General features: G+C 43.0%; 1 protein-coding gene across 1 annotated transcript; it reads right to left on the reverse strand.

Annotated features, from left to right (window-relative positions):
- Positions 1-311: 311 nt before the first annotated feature.
- ACP6 (acid phosphatase 6, lysophosphatidic) lies at positions 312-22,241 on the reverse strand. Its single transcript, XM_053590906.1, has 11 exons — positions 22,161-22,241; positions 21,578-21,954; positions 10,937-11,065; positions 10,690-10,820; positions 10,277-10,356; positions 7,616-7,703; positions 6,650-6,782; positions 4,934-5,034; positions 2,695-2,790; positions 1,055-1,220; positions 312-509 (listed from the first exon to the last, which is right to left on the reverse strand). Exons 2-11 carry the CDS (start codon positions 21,794-21,796, stop codon positions 366-368), a joined length of 1,287 nt encoding a protein of 428 aa, XP_053446881.1. The 5' UTR covers positions 21,797-21,954; positions 22,161-22,241; the 3' UTR covers positions 312-365.
- Positions 22,242-24,243: the final 2,002 nt, after the last annotated feature.

Genomic DNA, 24,243 nt, shown 5'->3' on the forward strand with positions numbered 1-24,243 from the left:
TTGTATTGCCTGCTATTTGGTGGCTCAATGAATGTCTGTGAAATTAAGATAGGAGAAAAGAACTTCAGTGCAAAACCAACACAATTCTACAGGGTCATGGTGGCCCCAGCCTGTGTCACATACAGATGCTTCTAATATTAGAATCAAGCCCCCAGATAGAGAAATATCCCTTTGGTCTCATCATTACACCCCCTTTCCTTTCAGGAAGAGGCCTTAATATACCCATGGGAAGGACACACCCATACCTCATGTTAAGGTGCATTAACCCTTGACCTCCCCTCTCCCCAATCACACAAAACTAGAGGCATAGAATTATATAAAGGGATTTTATTGAAAAATCAACATGTTGGCCTTGTATAAATCAGTCACTCTCCATTTCCAAGTTCCATTGTCTGTGTTTGGGAGCAGAGTGTGTGGTATTTTTCTGGGTTTAAGGTGTAAAGCGACATGGTGTTCAGGAATTTATCCAGTGGACAGAGCCCATCAGGGCAACCTCTCGGCACCTGCTCCTGCAGAAGAGACAAAACTCAGTAAGGCCATGGAGGAGAGTGCCCTTCGGCTATTTTCAGAGCCCAGAGGCCTGAGTCTCTGACCCAGGTGACATGTGTGTGCACACATATAACAGCCAGGAAGGCCCCACTACCCGGTCACCATCCAGAGAAAAAGCACTATTATCTGCTTGTACAAAGCCTTGAAGACACCAAAGGTGCTGACAGCAGATGTCACCTCCCAAAGACACCGTTGTTAATTTTCAAAACAGGTGTCACAGGATGTTACATCTGGGCAGAGACACTCAGGAAAAGAGAAGGAAGGTGGCCTGTTCCTAGAATGAGTCTGCAACATAACTGAGATGAGGCCCAAGTTCCACTCTGCCACCACATGCCAGGTTCTGCTCTAACCCTGGGCTGTAGCCATGAGTTGCCCTATAGGATTCGAAGAGGTGACTATACCAGTGGAACTGGGGCTAGGGACAGAGAACCTAGTGCCAGCCAAAGTGGGTGGGGCTCTGGGGAGAGTGCCTGGCCACCACCTAATCTCACCTCTGAGGTCTTACCTTCCCATGGTAATAGAGCTGCACAAACCATTCTTTAGATTCCTGGTGCTGGTAGAGTTCCATGGTCAGATCCACAGCAAATGGTGGCCACTTGTGGTCAAATATTCCCAGGGTGATTAAGAGAGGAATGAGGGTCACATCATGAGCTGCATAGAGGTACAGCTTTCTGGAAGGAGGAAACAGTTCTCTATAATTCTTTGCTTTAGGACTCGAAGCCAGGACACTGCCTGCCTCCTTTGAATAAGGAACTATACCTGCCCCAGCAACCAGCTGGTATCTAGAAATAAGCTGGGCCTGGTATAAAACTCCTTTGAAGTAGATGGTGGGGAGAACCCTTATCCCACGTCTCATGTCTCCATGAGGGGGTCCCTACCAGAGTAACTCTCCTGGCCTCTTCTTTTCCACCCACCCACTCATTCATTCCCTCCCGATATGTTTCAAAGATGAAACTGAGCATGGGTGGATTAGGCCTTGCCTCTCTTCTCTCTTTAGGTCCTTCCAGCCTTTGGCAAATGCTCTTCCTACATTCAGCCATGTGACAAGTTTAGTAGTGCAAGCACTATTCCTTGTTAGGGAAGTTTACAGTGTAGGGGAATTAAGTTCATTCAAAAGAATATCAATAAGCCTGTTTGGCCCTGAAAACATTCTCCAGATGGCTTTAGTGAGTAATAAAGGTGCCATTTTTATCTACATCTGCCTGACACCAGTATCCATCTTCTGGGAAGGATCAAATATTTTATTTATTGACTGTCAACCTGCATGTCTAGCATTGGATCCTGTAGTATTCTGCAGACACAAGGCAGAAGGTAGCAAAAAGCAGAAAGGACTGCAAAGGGATTGTGAAGTACGGGGAAGGACATTTGCATGATTTGCCATTATAAATCTTGGCCCCAAATTCCTGATTTCAACTCACTTTCCACTATGCTTTCTGTACTCATTGTGAGTTTCTAGCTATGTGTAATCTTTCTCTCTCTCTCTTTCTCAAGAAGACAGCCTTACAACTTTAGGATGTACACAAATCTCCTTGGGATCTTCTCCAAATGCAGATGCTGATTCAGTCAGTCGGGCTGGGTCCTGAGAATCTAACATCGTTCTTAGACAATGGGAAAGCCGTTTGTTTTCAGACGCCATTTTGCTTAGCTAGTGCCTAGCACTAGGACATATAATATTCCAAATATGTGGTCCCAACCTGGGGTTCCAGGCTACAAAAGTGACCTTGGAGGCTCATCAGCCACTTCCAACCTTTTCAGATGCCTAATAGATATCATAACACAATACACTCAATAAAGTTCAACCTCATCAATCTACTAAGCAATTATCTTACTTTTAGACTATTATAATATCAAAGAAGCATGATATCATATTGGCTTCTCTGCTTTAAGCATGTTCAATTCATAAAAAAATAGAAAAATAAATTTAGGATTCTTTTTTACTAAAATAAAATTTTCAAAACATGATAGGAAGGGAACAACAGGAAGAAGGGTAAAAAAGTTGCAAACCTCTTTGGGATTTGTGGCCTCTTAAAAATCTACCTTTAGTCACTGATATCCTGCTTCTCATTCTCTTAAGATTTGGGTTCCCTCCCTGCAGCCAGAAATCCCCACAGCCCTGCCTGAAGCAAACGTTGTTATGTCAGGCACCTGATCTTGCCAGGTGGAGTGGTAGGGTCCACAGCTTTCAGCAAGTTGCCCTCCAGGATGTGCAGGAATGGGCCTACTGCCATCTGAAGACTCTCCCTGTGAAGAGTGAACAAGATTTAAGCACTAAGAGGGCACTCAGCACTCAAGGGACACAGGCTGGTTCTGCCCCCAAGGACCTCGTGAGCTCAGATAGAGCTGAGAAAAAGACAAGTAATACACAAGAGACAATGATGGGAAGGAAGGAGAGAAATGGTCCTGCGTGAAGTCTGAGGGCTCTCTGTGAATAAAAATAACATTTTAAGCACCACGATATACATGGTACAACTGAGATGGGAGGGGTTGGGGAAGTGGGAGAGGAGCAACACATGGAAGTTATGAAGAACTAGTCTTGAGAAACAAAAGAATGAAGCTGGGAAGGATGGGGGGTAATAATTTCTCGGAATTCCAGAAGACCCTTAGAAAAATGATCAGAAGTAACAAGAACACCCTAGTTATGTGTCCTTTGTATTAGCCTTCCTTCTTTTGGAGATTAAACCATAATAACATTTCTTATTTATGACTTATATATTTGACTTAAAAAGAGATTTAATGGTAGTGCCCCCAGGGTTGGCTCTGTGGCTCCATCACTTTCATTCTCAGGCATGTCACCTCATGTCACAAGATGAATACTATAACGCAAACTGCATCTGTCCACTCACAAAAGTGAACAAAGCAGGAAGATGGGGGCTGGAAAGTACAAAAAGGCTTTGTTTTTGTGCCTCTTGTTTTTTATCAAAGAGAAAAAAAAAATAATAACCTCTCTAAGAATTCCCAGAACCCAATCACTGACAAAAGGGAATAAGGTTGCCATGATTGGCTTAGACCAGTCTTTATAATGGTGTAAGCTGCAACTTCTATACATCAAGGAATGTTGCAGCCCTGGATGAAGAGTATGCAACCAACACTGTATGCAACATAAACTTTTTAGAAGAATGTGTACCGGCAAAGCCAAGTTGGATAGCATTGTGAAGTTGTAACCATTTGTCCTTGGAAAAAAATCTGTTTTATAAAACCAAGGATAATTCAAATAGAAAACCCGGTGGATAAAGTCCTGTTTACAATGATTTAAACCCAGAGAATACAAACTATGGCATAGGCCAAATATAACCTGCCTGTTTTTGTGAGTAAAGTTTTATTGGAATACATACAACCTTGTGTGTTTGTTTGCATGTTGTCTATGGTTCATTCATGTTACAAGGGCAGAGATGAGTAGTTGCAAAAGAAATTGAATGGCCCACTCAACCTAAAAAATTTACTATATATGTGTGCTGATAGGAGGGGAGGGCAGTGACAATTTAGGTTTGGCAAGGCCATTTCATGAACAGCAAAGGGAACCTGGCAAGTCCGAGGGAGGGCAGTAAGCTGCATGGCTTGGCTAGAGCCCTCTGAATGCCATAAGCTACTGCACAAGTGGGCATTGGAAGGAACTCAGTCTGGGGCTCTTATTTTTATGGAACTGACCGTGTAAATTCTTAAAATGTTAGATGCCTGCCCACCACTTGTCTTTCCCAGGACTATTCCTCCACTTCTCATCTCCCTCTTCTACCTCATTACCTGGTCTAAGAGCAAGCTGAATGCTCCTAATCAGAAAAAGATGTCTTCTGAAATTTGGTAAGAAAGAAACTTCCCATTCTGGCAGTCAGGAAATAGGATTGAAAGAAACAGAACTCTAAGTCCTATGTACCAGGAACATAGAGAAAACACAATATTGGCAGCTAGAGGATCTGGGTCCAAGTCTTGGCTCTGCCACTTGCCAGCTAAGTTCTGACCAGGTAGCCAGTATCTCCCAGCTCCAGTTTCTTTATCTATAAAGCCAAGAATAATCACACCTAACTCACGGTGTGAACATGAAAATAATTTGTAAATTGTAAAGTGAGAAATGATTATTCTTCCTTCAGCAGCCCCCTACCCTAATCCGTTAAACATTAAAGCAAAATAAAAACGTAGTGGTTAACCGCAAGTCTGTAGAGTGGTTTGCCTGTTCTGTGTAACAAGGAATGGATGCCTAAGTCACCAGTCCCTGCTCCAGAAGATAAGGACAACCCGCGGCCTGCCAGCCGGCTGACTGTGGTGGGTTTAGCCTCCTCACATGCAGGGACACCAGTTGGCAGGTGTAAGTGTGTGCAAGTAACTCTTCTTCCCCCCACACTTGGAGGTCTGACCAAGCGTGACTTTATGCCAGCAGCCAGAGGCCTCTCACCTGTCTTCCCTCTGCAGGACGTACAAGGCTGTGTCCACAGCTCTCTGTTCAATCATCCATGCAAATCTCTTCAGTGCCGGGCAGCTCGGGAGGCTGTGAACCTGAAAAGGCCACAGGTATAGTTTTAGAGAGAAATGCTATTCACGTATTGATCAGCAGCTGATCAGCATCTGTGGAGCCTGCAGAGGCTTGCCTTCTCGGAGCTCCCTAACAGCTCAAGAAGCTATGTCCCCAAGGCTCTACTGAAGCTATTACTAGAGATCAGAAGGCCAAGACAATTTTTTTTCTCTTCTTTTTTCCCCCTCTGAGACAGAGTCTCACTTTGTTGCCCTGGGTACAGTGCCGTCGCATCATAGCTCACAGCAACCTCCAACTCCTGGGATCAAGTCATCCTCTTGCCTCAGCCTCCTGAGTAGCTAAGACTACAGCACCTGCCACAATGCCCAGCTAGTTTTTCTATTTTTAGTAGAGACCTGGTCTTGCTTTTGCCCAGGCTGGTCTTGAACTCCTGAGCTCAAGGGATCCATCTGCCTTGGCCTCCCACAGTACTGGGATTACAGGAGTGAGCCACTGCTCCTGGCCTTTTTCCTCCCTTTCTGATGACACCCTGTTCACTCCAAAACAAAAAACATTTGAATTTTTTTAAACTTAAAATAAAAAGATGAATAAAATATAAGGCAAGGAATTGACAATTTTCCATTTAGCCTTCATTTCCCCCCAAATGGCTTCTAAAAAGTGTGTCACACAAATACTTTACATGCACTCTTGCCTTACAACCATAAATCTATGTCACACATAAGCACACGGTGCACTTCTGCCTTCAGGGCACACCATCATTTTCACAGGAGAAAGAAGGAGGGCCCTATACTCCCTTGGGGTGTCCAATTTCTGAATCTAAAGAAACATTTCCCATTGTATAGTCTTCTTTATGTATTTATTATATAAACAAAGATTCTATGGCTAAATACGTTTGAGGAAAACAGACTTAAAGATTAACCAGCTCTTGGCCAGGCACAGTGACCCACTCATGTATCACAGCACTTTGGGAAGCCCCGGGAGGAGTATTTCTGGAGGCCAGGAGTTTGAGGATCAGCCTGGGCAACATAGTAAGACCCCATCTCTACAAAAAAATTAAAAAGTTAGCTAGCTGTGGTGGCATGTGCATATGGTCCCAACTACTCAGGTGGTTAAGGCATGAGAATAACTTGAGCCCAGGAATTTGAGGTTACAGTGAGCTATAATTATGCCACCGCCACTCCAGCCTGGGTGACAAAGCAAGAACCAGTCTTAAGAAAAAAAAAAAAGATTAACCAGCTTTCTTTACTACAGGCTCCCAGATTTTTAAATTATGTTGATGTACATATAGACTCTCCAAGAAGTAATCCAATAAATAGGGATTCCAAAATTCTTTGAACCTGACCTCTCCCTCCCTCTCACCTACCCCTTGCTGACCCAAACTTACACATTCACATATTGAGTATTCTGGGGAATATGCCTCAAGAAACTCTGATCTGGAGTTAAATGTGAATGAGTCCTCCCGGATGGCTCCCCACCCCTTAGTCCCAACAGCCATTCCATCTGTAGGTCCTAGCATAGCTGCCTCCAAACCAGAAAGGACCTACCACATTTCTCCACCCAGTTCTACCTCTAGAGCCAGTCCCAGGTGCCAATCCCAGGCTCCCTCAACCCCAGGGCCTGGGAAGACAGTCACCCCACCTGCTCAGCAGCTATGTTGTCCAGGAGGCTGAGGAAATCCACCTCTTCACTGCTGTCAATACCCATCCCTTCCTTCACCTTTTTCAAATCCTCTGAGATCCCTGGCTGCAAAGAGACAGTCTGCCTTCGGCCACTGACAAAAAAGAAAAAGTAAGGCCTTATTTTGTACAGTGACTAACAGTTTACAAAGTGTGCTTCATTTAACAGGTGGGATCTCATTGTCTCCCCACAACAACCCACTGGAGTTAGCTGGCATTATTCCAGTCTTATAGATGTGTAAACTAAGCCTTCATGAGGTGAAATGACTTGTAAGTTAGCAAGTACCAAGGTTCGAATAAAAAGCTGGATTTTCCAAATACTACTCAAGCATTTCTATTATATCAAAAATGATGCAAGCTTGGCCCAGGTCTGTCTAAAAACTGCACTGTCCTTTTTATTGTGTGTGTGGAATACAGACTATACAGTGTTTGCACAACCCGGAAATACCCAAGAACTGAAGTGTCAATGGCACAAACCAGTCTGTCCCATATGACAGTGTGTTCGTAAGAGAAGGGAACTCTTCCTCCTGTGTTTGTACACCTGGATTTGCTGGTCGGTGATGGGCTTAATCATCTTTTATTTAACCCATCTATTTCCTCATCCACCCCACCCGAGAGCCCACAGTTGTCAGGAGGATAATGCTTTGTAAACGGCAGAGGCCACTTGTGGCTGTCTGTGCCATCTCTCCATCCCTGGCATGTGGCTTTTCCCAGGCTTCCTGTACCTGCACTCTGAGCCTGCTGCTGTGAGCAAGAGCTTCTTCACTTCCTGAACACCTGGTGTCAGACCTGGGTGTAGTTTAATCCCTCTTATCTCTTATCCACCAGTGGAGTAAGCTTGTGCAGGCCTGGGTAGAGTCAGGGACCTTCCAGCAAAGGTGATAAAAGGTTGTCCCCCATTGCTGAGTGAGAATCTAGGGACAGTTACCTGGTTCTCTGCCTCAGGCTCCAGCAGTTTTGGTAGTTGGGGTACAAGACTTCCGAGTTTGCCTCATCAGTGTGGATGACGATGGGTCCTGGAAGGAAGGCAGGAAGCATAGGAAAGGAGAAGCCTCAGCTTGTCCTCACCCCTTCCACTTCCCTTTGTCTACAGAGATGGAGCTGTTCGAAGAGGCGGATCATCCCAGTTACTCCTTAAGAACAGTGAATATCTTCAACATGCCCAGGCCCTGGCAACAGGAGCTCTCCTATGGTCTGAGTAATGGACACAGCAAGTAGCAGCCTGATTTTGTGCAGACCAGAGCAGGTGCAAACCTGGATGAGACTGGCACTTCCCAGACCCCTTCCAAAAAAATATCTACTTCAAAGCACTACCAACAGTCAGGCAGTCTAATAAACAATGACTCCATCAAAACTAGTTTACTTTCTTGCTTCCTGAGGTCCAATCCTATAGGCCAGTGTGGTGATTTACCATGTGAAAAACAGAGAATGAACTGCTTGGAACCAAAGATCAGACTACAAACAACATTTCTTATATACTAAAGTTTTAAGACAGACTGTGTTATGGTCCATTATTTTACTTCCAAGAAACATAGTCGAATGCGTCCTTTCTGATTCACCTGTGTAAATTTCAACTTGCTTGGCTTATTAGTATTGTTGGGAGGGCTTCATTTGTTTCCATCTGTGTGGATTTTACATTTCTTGATTTTTGTATCCTTGGGGGCTGGGGGAACTCCTGGAACCAACCTCCTACAGATACCAAGGAATGACTGTACAAATAATCATTATTTGAACCTCTATAACATAGTTGAACTTACAACTATAAACATCTAATATTTCCATCTGGAGTCTGATATTGGTGTCTGGAGATTAGACATATGTTTTATGATAAATAAGGCACACTTGGGTAAGGCACTCAAATATGTGTTGAATAAATGAAAGACCAAATGGGGCAGACCAACAATGTCAGCTTTCCCTGCAGCCTGAGTCCCTGTAATTTGCCCAGAAACCTCTGGGATTCTCCTGGATTTGACTCTTAAAGCAGTATCCCAAAGTTCCACCATTTCCGTAATGGTGGAGCCTTCTGGGATTCTTTGGTCTATTCAAGTCCTTGATACTGGGAAAGGCACTGAGGTAGCTGTGACAGAAGTCAAACTGAAGTCCCAATACCTCTGGGTCCACTGCAAGGAGCTTCTATCTAGACAGCCAGAGCTGAGACTAGTGATAAAACCATTAGACTAGTGATAAAACCATTTCCTTCCCCGCTGGAAAGCTAGGGCAGCCTCAGTCTAGGATCTGCCTGTGGATAAGAGTGCCACCAAGAAACACTGTTCCTTCTTAGTCACTTTTTTAGTGTTCCTAAGAACAAGGCATTTGCCTTTTAAAAGCTGAGCAAGTGAGACCTTTGAGAAGATCAGGCATTGTGGGTTATTCCTGAATTCAAGGACTCCCATGAGGTAAGAGGAGCCTGTCTTGTTTATGTTACCTAGATGTATGCTGTTGTGTGCAGCAGCCAACTTTGGCCAGAACTAGCAGCAGCACTCAACCCACCTCCTCTTTCCTGAAGTTTCTATTATCTTACATATTTCTTAAGGGTTTAACAGAAATTTTGTTTCTATTTGAGATACTCTTAAAGAAGCTAAACAAAATAACAAGAACCTTTGCTTTATGGCACCATGAGTGAGGTCATGGCCATCTCAAATTCAGACCAATGAATACATGTAAATTTGAATCAGTTACAAATGACAAAATGAGGCTTCAGTGATGGCCAAAGGCTCTCAATACATGGGATCCACAAGGGAAAACAATTAATGCAACCCTTGGAGGTGAAAAGATTGGGAACCACTGACTGTAATCTTTCACTGGCTGTCATAAGGCAAAACCCAAACTCAACAGACTTTCTCAATGAGGAAAGGTTGGACAGAATACAGTTAATGCCATCTGGGTCATGCTGCAGACTGTCACCAAGATCAAAATAGTAGCAATAGGCTCAGCGCTGGTAACTCAGTGAGTAGAGTGTTGGCCACATGCATTGAGGCTGGCGGGTTTGAACCTGGCCCGGGCCAGCTAACCAACCATGACATATGCAACAAAAACATAGCTGGGCATTGTGGCGGGCACCAGTAGTCCCAGATGCTTGGGAGGCTGACGCAAGAGAATTGCTTAAGCCCAAGAGTTTGAGGTTGCTGTTAGCTGTGACACCGCAGCACTCTACCAAGGGTGACGTAGTAAGATTCTGTCTCAAAAAAACCCAAAACAGTAGCAACAGTCTCAGGTCCTACCTAAAGTGTCCCTCCTCCCCTCTTTCCTTGGCAACAGTTTCTCACCTAAGCAAAAAGTCCCCCAAATTTCACAATACTTGGTTAGGACTTCCTTGTGCACCTGTGCAGAAGCTTGAGAGAAGGAGGTAGGAGCAGAGGGACATCAGAGCAGCTGACACATTGCTGCTGAGGTGGAGGTCAGGCTGGTAATGACAGAACTTAAGGCCAGACAGGAAAGGGACGTATAGTATAGGAACTAGTGTAGGAACACCAGGGACGGCATATGTGCAGGAGAGAAGAGGCCAAGTGACAAGGCACCAAGAAAGGGACAGGGGCTTCGGAAGTGAGAAGAGCAAGCTTCTGGGACAGGAGCTGACTTCTATACGAACCTTCTTTCTGACGCTGGAAAAGCCCTGCCAGCAAACAACGGGTAGACTCCAGATTCCGATATATGTTAGTGGAACGAACACTGAAAAGAAATTTTAAAGGTAGAGACACTCATAAAAGCAACATTTAGTTACATATACTCTACTTTATTTCAAAGAGTAGCCAAGAGTCTTTCAAAACTGCATAAGGGGAATTATGGGGCTAGGAAGAACGCTTTACCTCTGTGTGCAGTGGCTGTCCCTAAGAATCTTGAAGGCCAATGAATGTGACCTCCACCAACCACCTGTTCATAGGATCCTGCGTTGTGATAAGTTGTCCCCCAAAGTACCTTGGGAATGATCTAAAGGGTTAGGACAGGTTTCCTCATTCTCAAAACCTTAAATCATATACTACATCCCTTTTTCAAGTGACTCACAAGACTTCCTGTGGGTTGAACGTTGGTGAGAGAAAGGGGATGTTCTCGACATAGTTCTTCCTCAGTCTCTCTCCCAAGGCAAACATCTGCTGCATACCCACCTTGGTCAGCTGCCCAGCAAACATGCCCCCCTACAGTGGGGAAGAAAAGAGAGAAGACTGAAAACACCTGACAGCCTCAGAATGCAGCCCTAAGAAAATCAATGAAGCTTTGCAAGGAGCTGGCAGATCAAGGAGGCCTTGCTCACCTTCAGGGTGGTCTCCTGGTACTGAGAGTCATAAGGAGAATGTGGTTTCGGGCCACCAGCTAGATTAGTGACTGTGTAATCAAACTGAGTTTGGGGCGGGACCTCTAATAGCTGGAGATTCCACTGTACCTGTTGTGACCATAAAAAACAGCATATTGTTAAAAAAGGCTCTTGAAACTTACAGTATTAATATCCAGAAGCACGCAGAACACATGGCTGGAATCACTCTGACACTAGGCCCATAATTGTCCCATGGGAAGGAAGGAAAAAAACTTTAGCTCCAATTAAGAGAAGAAAAGATGATGCGTTATTATTGCAGATGTTCTTAGCCCAAGTCCTGTTACTGTTACACAAGCAGTCACTGTGAAGGGGCTGCTCTGGCACCAAGCCCACAACCCAGTAAAAAGGAGGAGTGGCCAGAATGCACTGCACACAAATACCTGGTGAATGAATTAATGAACGAATAAGTGAATGGGATATGGTCTCAGTGGCCATGTTTGTAAGAATTTCTAAGGAAATCAATCTGCAGGTTTCAATGCCCTGTTCTCCCCTTAAGGATTCTACTCAACGCACCTTGTAACTACCATGCACTTGCCCTCCTTTCACACAATTTCAGAAACAACCAGCTATCATCTAAGGAGACTGCTTCTTCATCAGCTGCCTTTACTCCTTGCAATCTGGATTCTTCCCCAATTGTACTGTTATGGTTTTCAAAACGTAAAGGTAGCCATAGGTTTTTGAACTCCAACTGCCTGTAAAACTCTTACTCTCATTGGGTCAGACGTGATGACTTCCGTTATAGAAACAAATCTCTTTTCTCCTAATCCCATATACCAGCTCCTCTTCCCAACCTGCCGTGTCTCTCTTGATGCTACCGCAGTTCTCCGAGGCTCCTGAACTCAACCCTGTGGCTCTCTGCTGCTTTACCACCCCCACACCACACCCCATTGATCACTGGCTGGAAGAAAGTTACCCCAGTGGCCCTTCCATTGTGTTACTGTCAGGGTACAAACCTTACTACTACAGGCAAAAACCTGTGATGGGCTCCTTCCTCCCACCCCCACAATCCATATATACATAACCGCCTAATTAACCTTTTTTCAAAAAATTATTTTTCATTACATTTAAGAATATATTTTAATGTTAATTAACAAATAATTTTACATATCTATAAGATACAATGTGATATTTTGATATATGTTTACAATGTGGAACAATTAACTAATATAAAGTAATTAATAAATCCATTACCTCACATGCTTATTTTTATGCGGTGAAAACACTTAAAATCCACTTTTTAAATAATACAATCATGTATCATTTTATCCCATTTGGCTTTACTGCACTTCGCATGTACAGCATTTTTTACAAATTGAAGGTTGGGGGCAACCCTGTATTGAGCAAGTCTATCAGTACCATTTCCCAACAGCACCTGCTTACTGCTTGTCCCTCTTTCACATTTTGGTAATTCTCACAATATTTCAAACTTTTTTATTATTATGTCTCTTATGGTGATCTGTGATCAGCGATCTTTAATGTTACTATTCTAATTGGGGGCACCACGAGCTGCACCCATATAGGACAGGAAACTTAATGGATAAACACTGTGTTCTGACTGCTCCACTGATTAGCCCTTCCCTCATTGCTCTCCCTCTCCTCATGCCTCCCTGTTCCTGAGATACCCAGTATTGAAATTAGGCCAGTTCATAATCCTATGATGGCCTCTAAGCATTCAAGCAAAAGGAAGAGTTGCATGTTTCTCATTTTAAATCAAAAGCTAGAAATGACTAAGCTTAGTGAGAGAGGCATGTTGAAAGCTGAGATAAGCTGAAAGCCAGGCCTTTTGCTCCGAAGCGTTAGCCAAATTGTGAATACAAAGGAAAAATTCTTCAAGGAAATTAAAAGTGTTACTCCAGGGAAAATACAGAATCTTAAGAAAGCGAAACAGCCTTACTGCTGATTTGGACAGTTTGAGTGGTCTGGATAGAAGATCAAACCAGACACAACATTCCCTTAAGCCAAGACTAATCCAGAGCAAGGCCCTAACTCTTTTCAACTCTATAAAGTCTGAGAGAGGTAAGAAAGCTGCAGATGAAAATTTGGAAGCTAGTGGAGATTGGTTCATGAAATTTAAGGAAAGAAGCCATCTCTATAACATAAAAGTGTAAGATGAAGCAGGAGGAAGTGATATAGAAGCTGCAGCAAGTTATCCAGAAGACCTAGCTAAGACCATCAATGAAGGTGGCTACACTAAACAACAACAGATTTGTTTTCTTTCATTCCTTTCTTTCCTTCCCTTCCTTCCTTTCTTTCTTCTTCCTTTCTCTTTCTTTCTTTCATTTTCCTTTCGTTTCCCTTTCTTTCCTTTTTTTTTTTTTTTTTGTTGTCATTGTTGCTTTAGCTGGCCTGGTCAGGTTCAAACCCACCAACCTTGGTGTACATGGCTGGCACCATAACCACTGTGCACACAGTGAAAAACAACAGATTTTCAACTTTGATTCAACAGCCTATATTAGAAGAAGTTGCCATCTGGGACTTTCAAAGCTAGAGAATAGAAATCAATGCTTGCCTTCAGAAGACAGGCCGACCCTCTTGTCAGAGGCTAATGCAGCTGGTGACTTTAAATTGAAGCCAATACTTGTTTACAATTTTAAAATCCTAGCGCCATTAAGAATTATGCTAAATTGGCTTGGTGCTCAGTGGTTAGAGTGCCGGCCACATACACCAGGCAGGTTCAATCCCAGACGTGGCCTGCTAAACAACGACAACTGCAACAACCAAAAAATAGTCTGGCATTGTGGTGGGCACCTGAAGTCCCAGCTATTCAGGAGGCTGAGACAAGATACTTGCTTGAGCCCAAGAGTTTGAGGTTTCTATGAGCTATGATGCTGCCATGGCACTCTACCGAGGGTGATAAAGTAAGACCCTTTCTCAAAAAAAAAAAAAAAAATAGAATTATGCTAAATCTACTCTGGGTGCTATAAATGGAATAACAAAGCCTGGATAATGGCACATCTGTTTATACTACAGTTTACTATTTTAAGTCCAATGTTGAGACCTACTGCTAAAAAAACATAAAAATAATTCCTTTCAAAATATTTCTGTTCATTGATAATACACCTAGTCACCCAAGAGCTCTGATGGAAACGTAAAATGAGATTTAAGTTGTTTTCATGCCTGTTAACACAACATTCATTTTTCAGCTCAGGGATCAAGGAGTACTTTTGACTTTCAAGTCTTCCCATTTAAGAAATATATTTTAGGGTGGTGCCTGTGGCTCAAAGGAGTAGGGCACTGGCCCCATATGCTGGAGGTGTTGGGTTCAAACACAATCCTGGCCAAAAACTGCAAAAAAAAAAGAAAGATATTTTATAAGGGTATAGCTGTCATAGACAGTGATTCTACTGATAGATCTGGGCACAGTAAATTGAAAACCTTCTGGAAAAGATTCACTATTCTAGATGCCATAGGAACATTTGCGATTCATAGGAAAAGGTCAAAATATCAACCTTAATAGGAGTTTGGAGGAAGTCAATTCCTATTCTGATGGATGACTTTGAGGGGTTTAAGATTTCAGTGGAGGAAGTGCAGATGTGGTAAAAGTAGCAAGTGAACTAGAATTAGAAGTGGAGCCTGAACATGTGACTGCATTGCTGCAACCTCATGACAAAACTTGAATGTATAAGGGGTTGCTTTCTAGGGATGAGCAAGGAAAGGGGTTTCTTGAAATGGAATTTATTCTTGGTGATGATGTGGTGAACATTGTGGAAGTGACAATGGAAGATTTAAAGTATTACATAAACTTAGTGGACAAAGCAGTGACAGGATTTGAGAGGACTGACTCCAATTTTGAAAGAAGTTCTACTGTGGGCAAAACACTATCAAACAGCCTCACATGCTACAGAGATATCTTTTAAGACTGAAAGAGTCAATTGATGCAGCAAACTTCATTGCCATCTTAGTTTAAGAAATTTCCACTGCTACCCCAACCTTCAGCAACTACCACTCTATCCTGGTCAGTCAGCAGTCATCAACATCAAAGCAAGAATCTCCACCAGCAAAAAGATGACAACTTGTTGAAGGCTTACACGATTATTAGCATTATTAGCAATAACACATCTTTAATTAAGGTACCTACATTGTTCTTTTAGACATAATGCTTTACACACTTAATAGACTACCATTTAGTGTAAACATACTTTCACATATTCTGGAAAACAAAAAAATGCGTATGACTCGCTTTATTGCAATATTCACTTTATTGTACTGGTCTAGAAGCGAACTAGCAATATCTCCAAGGTATGACTATACATGTGGAATCTAAAAAAGGCAGACTCATAGAAACGAAGAGTAGAATGATAGTTACCACATGTTGGCAGAGAGAGTGGTTGGGGAAAAAGGAGATGTTGCTCAATGGTACAAAATTTCAGTTAGGAGGAATAAGTTTTAGTAATTTATTGCACAGAATGGTAACTACAAAAAATAAGAATGCGTTGTGTACTTCAAGATCACTTAATCTTGCTGAGCCACTTGCTTCACATCAATAGCTTTTTCTAATGTCTCAGAAGGAGGCATCTGACCCCCAGGAACTTCTACATCTCTGCCAGACCCTGTACCCCGCTGCACTGCTCGTCTGGTCCTGCACAGCCCAGTCCCTGCCCACTGCTTCCTCTGCATCTTCTCTCAGCCTTGCTTCCCTTGCCTGGAGGGATTACCTTATCTGCCCATCTACCTGCTCCTCAGTGTTCAAGGATAGCTCCAGCCTTACCTCCCCACCAGTGACCACTCCAGCTATCAGTGGTTCTTCTTAACCTAAATTCCTATAGCACAAAACCAAAAGAATAATATTTAACTCAATTTCTTACAACTTCGCTGTGTTTCAAAACTAACATATAAAACCTACTTTTTTCCATTGTATTTATCTTTGTCCTTCCAACTACCCCCGGAGAGTGTCACTGGGGGTCTCAGATTCTCTTTGCACAGAGGAGAACCTCCATTCTTCCAAAAGGCATTGTCTCAGTCCCACCTGTACTCAGTCTCCAACACCTGGGCCTCCGCCCCACTGGTGCTGCCCTAGCTGACATCAGAAGAGCCGGGTTCACATTGAGACCTTCTTGCTTCTTTCACAGGTAATCACTGCTCCCTCTTTCTGATCCTCTAACTCCCCCAGATAAAGCCTTTCAAAAGCTCACAGCTGCATGCAGGACCCGCCTCCCCTCTAGCACCCCCTCACTTCTTCCCTGCCCTATACATTTACTCTCTAGCCACACAACTTTGTTTCCTAGCACCATTCTCATATGTTACAGCCATTCAACATGATGTTGAATGTTTCTTCTGCCTGGAATTTTCTTTCTCCTTTAATGTTAAATTCTTATGGAATGAAAGCCTCTTGTTCATTCCATAAGAGTCAACTTAAATGTTCCCAGCAGCTTTGACCATGGCGCTGTGCTTTCACAACAGCTTTGGTGGCTCTCTTTTGGATCCTTTAAGAGAGCTCCTTTACTAGTCTGCCCTGTTCAGTAGACTTGGCTTCTTAAGAACAGAGACTGGGTCATATATTGACCTCTATATTCTGGATGCCCAGCCAAGAGCCCAGCACACAGGAGGTACAATTAATAGCTCCAACAACTTGTCAGATCCTGTGGAAGATAATGAACTTGAGATAATTTGACTTTCCTGTCTTTCCTGGGTTTTCAGGTAGGCAAGCAAAGCAAGCTACGAATGCAAATAAGCACCAATACCGTGCTAGAAACTGAAATGTATAGTAAGAAGCTATATGAAGGCCATGGTAGTTCAAAGACAAGACAGATCTTTTCTGGCTGAGGGATCCAGGAAAAGTTTCATGGAAGGAATGGCATTTGAAATATTATTTAGACAAGCAAAGATCTGAACTTGTGATTAGGAGATAGATGGAAACAGAAGGCATTCAGAATTCCAAGGACAGCTAGAAAGCTTGAGCAAGCAGACATGGTGAAGAGTATATACAGCAAAAGTGGCTTGGTTTGCTTCAACTTGGGAATGGTTTGCAAACTTTTTAACTAGTAAATAATAAGTAAAGTTTAACTTTAGATTTGTATATATTAAGGCAAAAACTGGAACTTCTCTAGTTGAAGTATGAATGGGAACCCAGAGCAACTCAGCCTAGCCACAGGGGCCACAGTGTAGTTTGAAAGCTAGCGGTTATCTCACAACTGGAATAGGATGTCTAGATGCAGAAAAGCCAATTTGAAGATGTCAGCAATGGTCTACAATGAAAGCCTAAGGCCTCATCTAAGGTAGTAGGAATAGAAGAGATTTAAGTTAGACTTGGCAGACGAGTAGATAAAAGATTTATTTGGGGGCTGTGCTGGTAGGTAACAAGGAATAAAGAAAAAGTACTTTGATTTTGAGCCTGTGCACTCACAGTAACAGGGTAATGGAGGTATTCCTTGATGAAAACTAAGAACAAGAGAGAAGAACAGATGGAAAGGTGAGTTCAGTTTTAGATATTTTGAGATACTCCTTTGTGTTCCCCATGCTCCCAACATATTCCTAGAACTGACATCTGTTTTTTCTCCTTTCTTCACCAAATTGCAAACTCCTTTAAAGATGAGACTAAATTCTCCATCCTTGTAAGTCCAAAGTCTGGCACATGAAAGAGAAATACAAGTTCCCTGCCACTGGCTTTTAACATTTAACAGAATTTGTGCAGATTTCTTTTGAATTTAGCCATATAAATCAAAACAAAAAAAGCTAAAAGAAATATAACACAAACCACAAAAGGTATTTAAAGTAGCTCCTTTTGCATCAGCGGTCATAAGTCTTAACACCAGTTTGAACTGTTTAAAGCTGCCTAAAGTCCCTGCCTACTGGGAGGTTCTGTGCATGCTTAACCTGTATTGTATGTAAATATATAATGATGCAGAGAGAGAGAGAGAGCTCTGTGCCATTTTCCAGAAAAGCAATTTAATGCTCCACAACAAGCAAATGATGCAGATCTTATGCTACAAAGAACTCCTGCCATTGTCCAGGAGTGAGCAATGGAGTCCTACCTTAACTAGAAATGAGAGCCCTGTGTAAGTAACCTCTAACTAACTCATCTAACTTGTTAAGCTGTATTGGTTAGATCATTTCTTTGTTCTCTCAGCACTATCTCAGTTTGGAGGGCAGTTTTTCTGTACTGGGATTTTCCCAAAACAGCATGAGGCTGGTCCACCAGGCCACTCAGCCTCACTGGGACATCTCCTCCTGTTAGGCAAAGTCACCAATAGAGGGCCTTTGGTGTTTCCTAGGAGTCAACTCCTGAAGTGCAGGGCATGCCAACTACAGAGCATACATTTCCAGATTTTCAACAGAGGATGATACATAAGTTTCATTTGTGGCGTACAGCCCACATTCACACTCTCATTCTTGTTCCTGCTCTTCAGCTTCTGAGTTAGTGGCAAATACTAACTTGGTAATTCTACTTATTTTATTTATTATACTCCACCTTTAAGTAGTAATGAAGTAGATGATAGCAAAACCTAAAATATACTAAGACAACCAATTCAAAGTAAGTGAGAAAGACTAAAGCAAATTAATGTAGAGACAACAAAAATGGATACTTAACATAAATGGTAAAAAAAAAAAAAAAGACACCATAAAGACCCATTTACTTATCTATGGGCCACAGATTTGGCACCAAGCTTTCTGGCTTTTATATAAAAAGAAAAACTTGATCAGCTAGACAAGTTTAAACACAAAGCAAGCCAACTGTTCAGGTGAAGTATACCATTGGTAACACTAAGAGAAAAATTGCTCCCAAGGGTCCTCATAGAGAGGACAGGGTAATATAATGAACATCTTTTCAGTAGTCACAGCAATGTGGGATCATTCTCCTAGTTTTCTCAACATAGAATGATAGCATCTTATCAAGCACATTTCAAGCAATTCTATGTGGGGATCAATATGCTACATTCCAGTATAAGAAAAAAAATCTGTGTAAAAGTAAACAAAAAACTTTCCAGGTGTAGATTTTAGAATAAAACAATGGTTTTAAACCTTGGCTATACACTGGCATCACTAGGACATTTTTTAAAAATCTACTGTTACCTGAGCCCCATCCTGGGCTAATCACATCTGGATCTTTCTTGGGTCGGGTTTTCACTTTGTAGATGCTATCTAGTCCAGATCATTCCAAAGCTTACCAGAGAAGCTTTTACAATGTCTAGATCCCTTGGCCAATTAAAGCAGAATCTCTCAGAGGGAGACCCAGGCATCAGTATTTTTTAAAGCTTCCCAGTTGAGTTCAGTGCTATGCTAAGGTTAAGAACCATTGATCCAGAAGAACAAATGGAGTGACTAGCACATCCTTCCTGCATGCTTCCTGAACATCACTTCTCTCTTCTGAGCTTTGGATATGCTTTAAGCAACAAAGATGGTGACACAATACTTCTCAGGTTGGCTATATTATCAAATAAATAAGGGGCCAAATGCCATAATCAACAGTGAAGCTGGGGCAGCTTAGACTTTACTTTATAAAAACTGAGTAACCTGCCTGGATGGAGGTCATCATGTATGTCACTGTATTGAGGAGAATTAAAGGAAACTGGAAAGCAAGGCCAAATCTCTTTCAAAATGCACTTGGATATACTCTAATGATCAGAAAAAGTAGCCAATCAAGTTTATTTCTAAAGCATAGATGCAATCTTCTATCAAAATAGGTTAAGCCAAGAGCCATTCAAACCTTAAGAAAATAACTGAATGATACATCTAGTTTTAAAGAATGCTACTTTCTGAGAATTTGCGAGATAATCGAAAGAAGTGACTCATCACATAGTTTATCTACAAACCAGTCAGAAATCAGGAAACATGTACAAAAGCCAATTTTAGTTTTAGAATTATTGTCAGGTAGTCCCTTCTGACTATAATTAATAGCAGAACCAGGAAGATTGGAAAATCCTAATAACAACCTCTATCTAATTGGATCTTGAAAAGAAAACCTGACAGAGAGTATCCAGAAACAAATTATAAAAGGCTGATGACATTTGCTCATAGCCTAAATTGAAGAGAATTGGTCCCACCCTTGGCTTTTATGCACAAGACTTTATACCAGATAACATTTAAAGTATCTGCCTAAAGTCTGGAGAATATGAACAGGCAGGAGAGGTAATGTGCCTTCTCTAATTGCAGAGCCAGGCCATGGCCTCGAGTGCTCCATACTTTGTGGCTACACAGATGGATGAATGAAACTTGTATTTTAAGATCCAACAGTCCCTTCCACCATAAAGGCAAAAGATAGCCATCATACCTCTGGCTTAGCAGAAAGGAAAATAATATTTTTCCAGGGACTTGAGTATATATATACTGTACATACCCAGATCTAAGCCTAGACATTCAAAGTGTTATTCTCTACCACCATTGATAACTTTGTCTTTAACATGAATATGTGTATATTCCTATATATTATTAATACTTTCAGTCCTTCTATAATAAGAATAGAGAAGCATGGGGAAGGAGTATGCACTAGAGATGAGCTATGTGTGCACAAAATCATAAAGAAAATCTAATGATCTCATGTAAAAAGCCAAAATAAGGGACTGAAAAAAGTAGTATAGCCATAGAAAGTCTAACTAGAAACCTGGTAATTAAGTGTCTGCCAAGCATATTTATTTATGTGGGAAGTGCTTTAGATACTTGATTTCATGTGTGATCAGCTTTTAAAAGTGGGTTTCAGTTGTACAACTTGAAGACACACCCCTGAGAATGTCTGGAAAGCAAATGTGATCATGAAGAGTTTATCTATTATTAGGTTTGGACAACCCATTCTACCTACTTCAACATCAACCTGGAAGATTAACCACACAAGATTAACCACAGGTAAATTGACGGGGTGTATGTGTGTTGGGGGGATTTCAGGTAGCTTATTCCTCTATTAGGCCTTCCTAATATGAAAGGTCACATCCAGGAAGCAATCATTTGAAAAACCTAATCATTTGTTTGTTGCTTTAGTAATAATTATCCTAACCAGACCAGACAGATTTTAAGACATAACCACAGACTAGCATATTTTTTTTCGTACCTCAAATCCCTTCCACTGCAGGTTTAAAAACCTGAAATGTAAATGGAGAACCCCAAAGGATAGCATATATTATCAAAAACCCTTCAAGAAATCTGAAATGGTCTTCAGCAAATCGTGGGGGGAAAAGCTGTTGCAAAATTTGTTTCCAAAGTCATTGACCTCTTATCTACATTGTCATCCCAGTTAAGGTAGTTCTTGTCAAAAAGTTACAGGGACCTTGTCACAAAGGTCCCTGTAACTCTAACAAACTTCAAAACACAGAAGGGCACTGCATCTTTGTACTCAGGTTCACCCAGGCACTTGTAATAAATGCTGACTCTCTGGCCTTACCCTACACCTGAGTCAAAATCTGCATTTTAACAAGATTTCCAAGCACTGGCTGAACCATCGGGCTAATTTGGAAGTTCCGGGGAAGGTGCGGGCGGCTGGGGGCGCCAAGACAGCACCTTTGCTCAAGAGCCTGGGTAGCATAGTGGCTAGTGGAGTTTTCCACGTATTCCCAGCCTGAGCCCCGCTCCGCGCGACTGAAACTCCGAAAGTGCAAGTCCCCTGACCTGGCACCCGGTCCTCATCCCACGATCCCCGCCCGGCCGACCTCTCACCTGCTCCTCTTGCGGGAGCGGTTTTAGAGGACTCCGCGCCCCGTGTCGAAACACGACCTGCACCATTTTCAGCTCCAGCAGGTTACGGTCCACGCAGTGCCGGCCGTCGGCCCCCTGTAGCTCAGCCAGCGCCACCCGCCGCTGGTGGAGGCAGTACGCTAGCGAGGTCAGGACGCCCACCGGGGCCCACACGCGCGCTCTGAAGACACGGGTGATCATGGTGACAGCCCCTCGACTGCCCTCTGGGTTGTGGCTGCAGGAGGCGAATAGGAGCTCTCGGCGGCGTCGGGGCTCAGCAGCCACCCTCAAGTTCGCGGGAGCTCTCGAGAACGTCCATGCAGCGCCCCAGCAAGCCGGGACCACTTCGACTCCCGGCCCTAAGGGAGATCCCGAGTTAGAACGTGAGGTAAGAAGCGGAGGTGGGAGCAGTGAATACTCCGGGGAAGTTTTGACCAGGTTAGAGTTGGTCCCGCAACAGAGTGGGCCGAGGTGGGGAGGGCACTCAGCTCCGTAACTTTCGCCCTCTAGGGAACCTTAAACTTGCATATCAAGTTTGGCCTCCAGCCCTCTGGAAGGTACGTACAGGAAGCAGCCCCGAGTTCCTTGGTGGTAGCGACTCCACTGTCACAGACAACTTGATTCCACTTTTCCCTGAGCAAGATCCCACCCACCTCATTACTCACCCTCGGACCTGTCCCAAGCGGACCCGCGCAGAGGAGCACGGGAAGACGAGTCCCGCAGCGACGCCTAGTCTGGAGGCTCTGAGTGGTGAGAACTACAACTCCCATAAGGCTGCGCGCACCGGGGCGCCCGTGGGAAAGCTGCCCCGGCCAGCCGCCGCAGTCCTCGCGTCAGGCCCTACCAACCAGTCTTGACCTTGCCGGGGCCGGCTAAGTGGTAAGTGGTAGAGGTGAATATGTACGGCCAGCGAGTTGGCCAGGCGAGAATAGGGAGGAAGTGAGAGGACAGGGGTAGAATTAGGTGGTGGAGGGGAGTAGTTTTTGTCTATTGTTGAGTATAGAAAACTTCCTTCGAGTCCTGGAAATGTGGTTGGTGGAGCTAAGAGCCCAGATGCCCTTGCGAAGCATGACACTAGGTACTTTATATTTAGTCTTCATTTACTATCCCCCTTCTATGTTTACAAAATTGTCAAGGATAAGTCCTCGCAATCATGTAGAATTTTAAACTTACTTATGTGTTTACTTACATCCAGAATATTTCTTGGGGAAAAATCCAGGCCTTGCTTGCGGATGACCTAGTGACCAAGAACCTTAGTTTACCCAGAGCAATGCCAGCCTTACTACCTGCTGGTCTAATTTCTATTGAATGTACAGCTATCCCAAGCCTGCGTTCCCAGATCTTTACAATAGAACTCAGACTTAGAACCTTATGTGCCCATCTCAAAGGCCAGGTTGAGAGGAGAGGCCTTTGTAGGGAGAGTCTAACCATTTCTTTCATTGTTGTAAATCCTTGAATCAAACTGGGGCAGATGTAATGGCTTAAGTCTAAATTCAGTTCGTCAAGCTGGAAAATTTTGATTGCTTCGTGGTGGGGGGATGGGTCATTTTGGAACACTGCACATTGTCCAACTTTTGTCCCTGAACTAAAGTTTTAGAGTCTTACAGTGTGTACTGATGTAATTAAAAAATGAATACTGTTTGCTATAGGCTCAAGTGTGGGCTCCTCCTCCCATTCATATATTGAAGCCTTAACCCCCAAATGTTACTATTTGGAGATAGGGCTTTTAGGATGTGATTAAGGTTAAATGGGGTCATAAAAGTCCTAATCTTATAGGATCAGTAGCTTTATGAAAAGAGGAAGAGAGAGCTCTCCCTCCACCCCCATGCAATGAGGAAAGGCTATGTGAGCACACAGCAAGAAGGTGACAACTGCAAGCCAGGAAAAGAGGCTTCACTAGCACCCAACCATTCTGGCACCCTGATCTCGGACTTCCAGCTTCCAGAACTATGAGAAAATAAGTTTCTATTGAATATGACACCCACTCTGTTGTATTGAGGAGGAATATGAACTCTTTCAAATTATTAGTCCCAGAGGCATTAAAATGAGACAGCAGTTTTGTCCTGCTTCCCCCCTTTAAAGCTATGTTATTTATCACTTACCGCAGTGGCTGTGCATTAACCTAATAATGCCTTGCTCTACTCAATACTATACTCTATAGATTAACCATGTATAGTCAATCACTAATCATAAGAATTCCTGACAGAATTTTGTATCAGTCCACTCCCTGTCCCTCCATTTTTTTGCCTTAATAACCTGCCTGTAGTGAAGACCAAAGGAGCTTATATCCAAGATTACTTGGGTCTGGGTCTGTCTCAAATAAACTCTTTAAATCACAGTTTTTGCTTCAGCCTCTTCTTTTTAGGTCGACAGTATTTTGTTATGGTAGTCCAAGCAGACCAAGAGACTGTTTTACTATAGTGTCAGTAAGGCACTAGAGGGCCAGACAGCACTGCTTTGGAACTATGTAATGAAATGTAAACTCAGCGGTTGGAGATTGCTCTTCTTAATAGTTCAGTGAAAACATCTTGCAATTTCAATGCAGAGGGGCACTTCAGTAGCCTTGGTAGTTTTAACACAGCATAGCAGCTTCAAGGCAATGGGTGCCAATGCCATCTGCAGTAATGGACAAAGCAACCCTAGTCCAC

This window comes from Nycticebus coucang, chromosome 5 (genome assembly GCF_027406575.1).
Source record: "Nycticebus coucang isolate mNycCou1 chromosome 5, mNycCou1.pri, whole genome shotgun sequence".
NCBI classification, from domain to species: domain Eukaryota; kingdom Metazoa; phylum Chordata; class Mammalia; order Primates; family Lorisidae; genus Nycticebus; species Nycticebus coucang.

Coding starts and splice junctions, on each gene's coding strand:
- ACP6 (XM_053590906.1), bottom strand. CDS start 21,796: ATGATCACCCGTGTCTTCAGAGCGCGCGTGTGGGCCCCGGTGGGCGTC. Junction 10,357..10,689: donor TTCAACCCACAGGAAGTCTT/GTGAGTCACTTG, acceptor ATTTCTTTTCAG/TGTTCGTTCCACTAACATAT. Junction 7,704..10,276: donor TTTCCAGCGTCAGAAAGAAG/GTTCGTATAGAA, acceptor CCTTCCTTCCAG/GACCCATCGTCATCCACACT.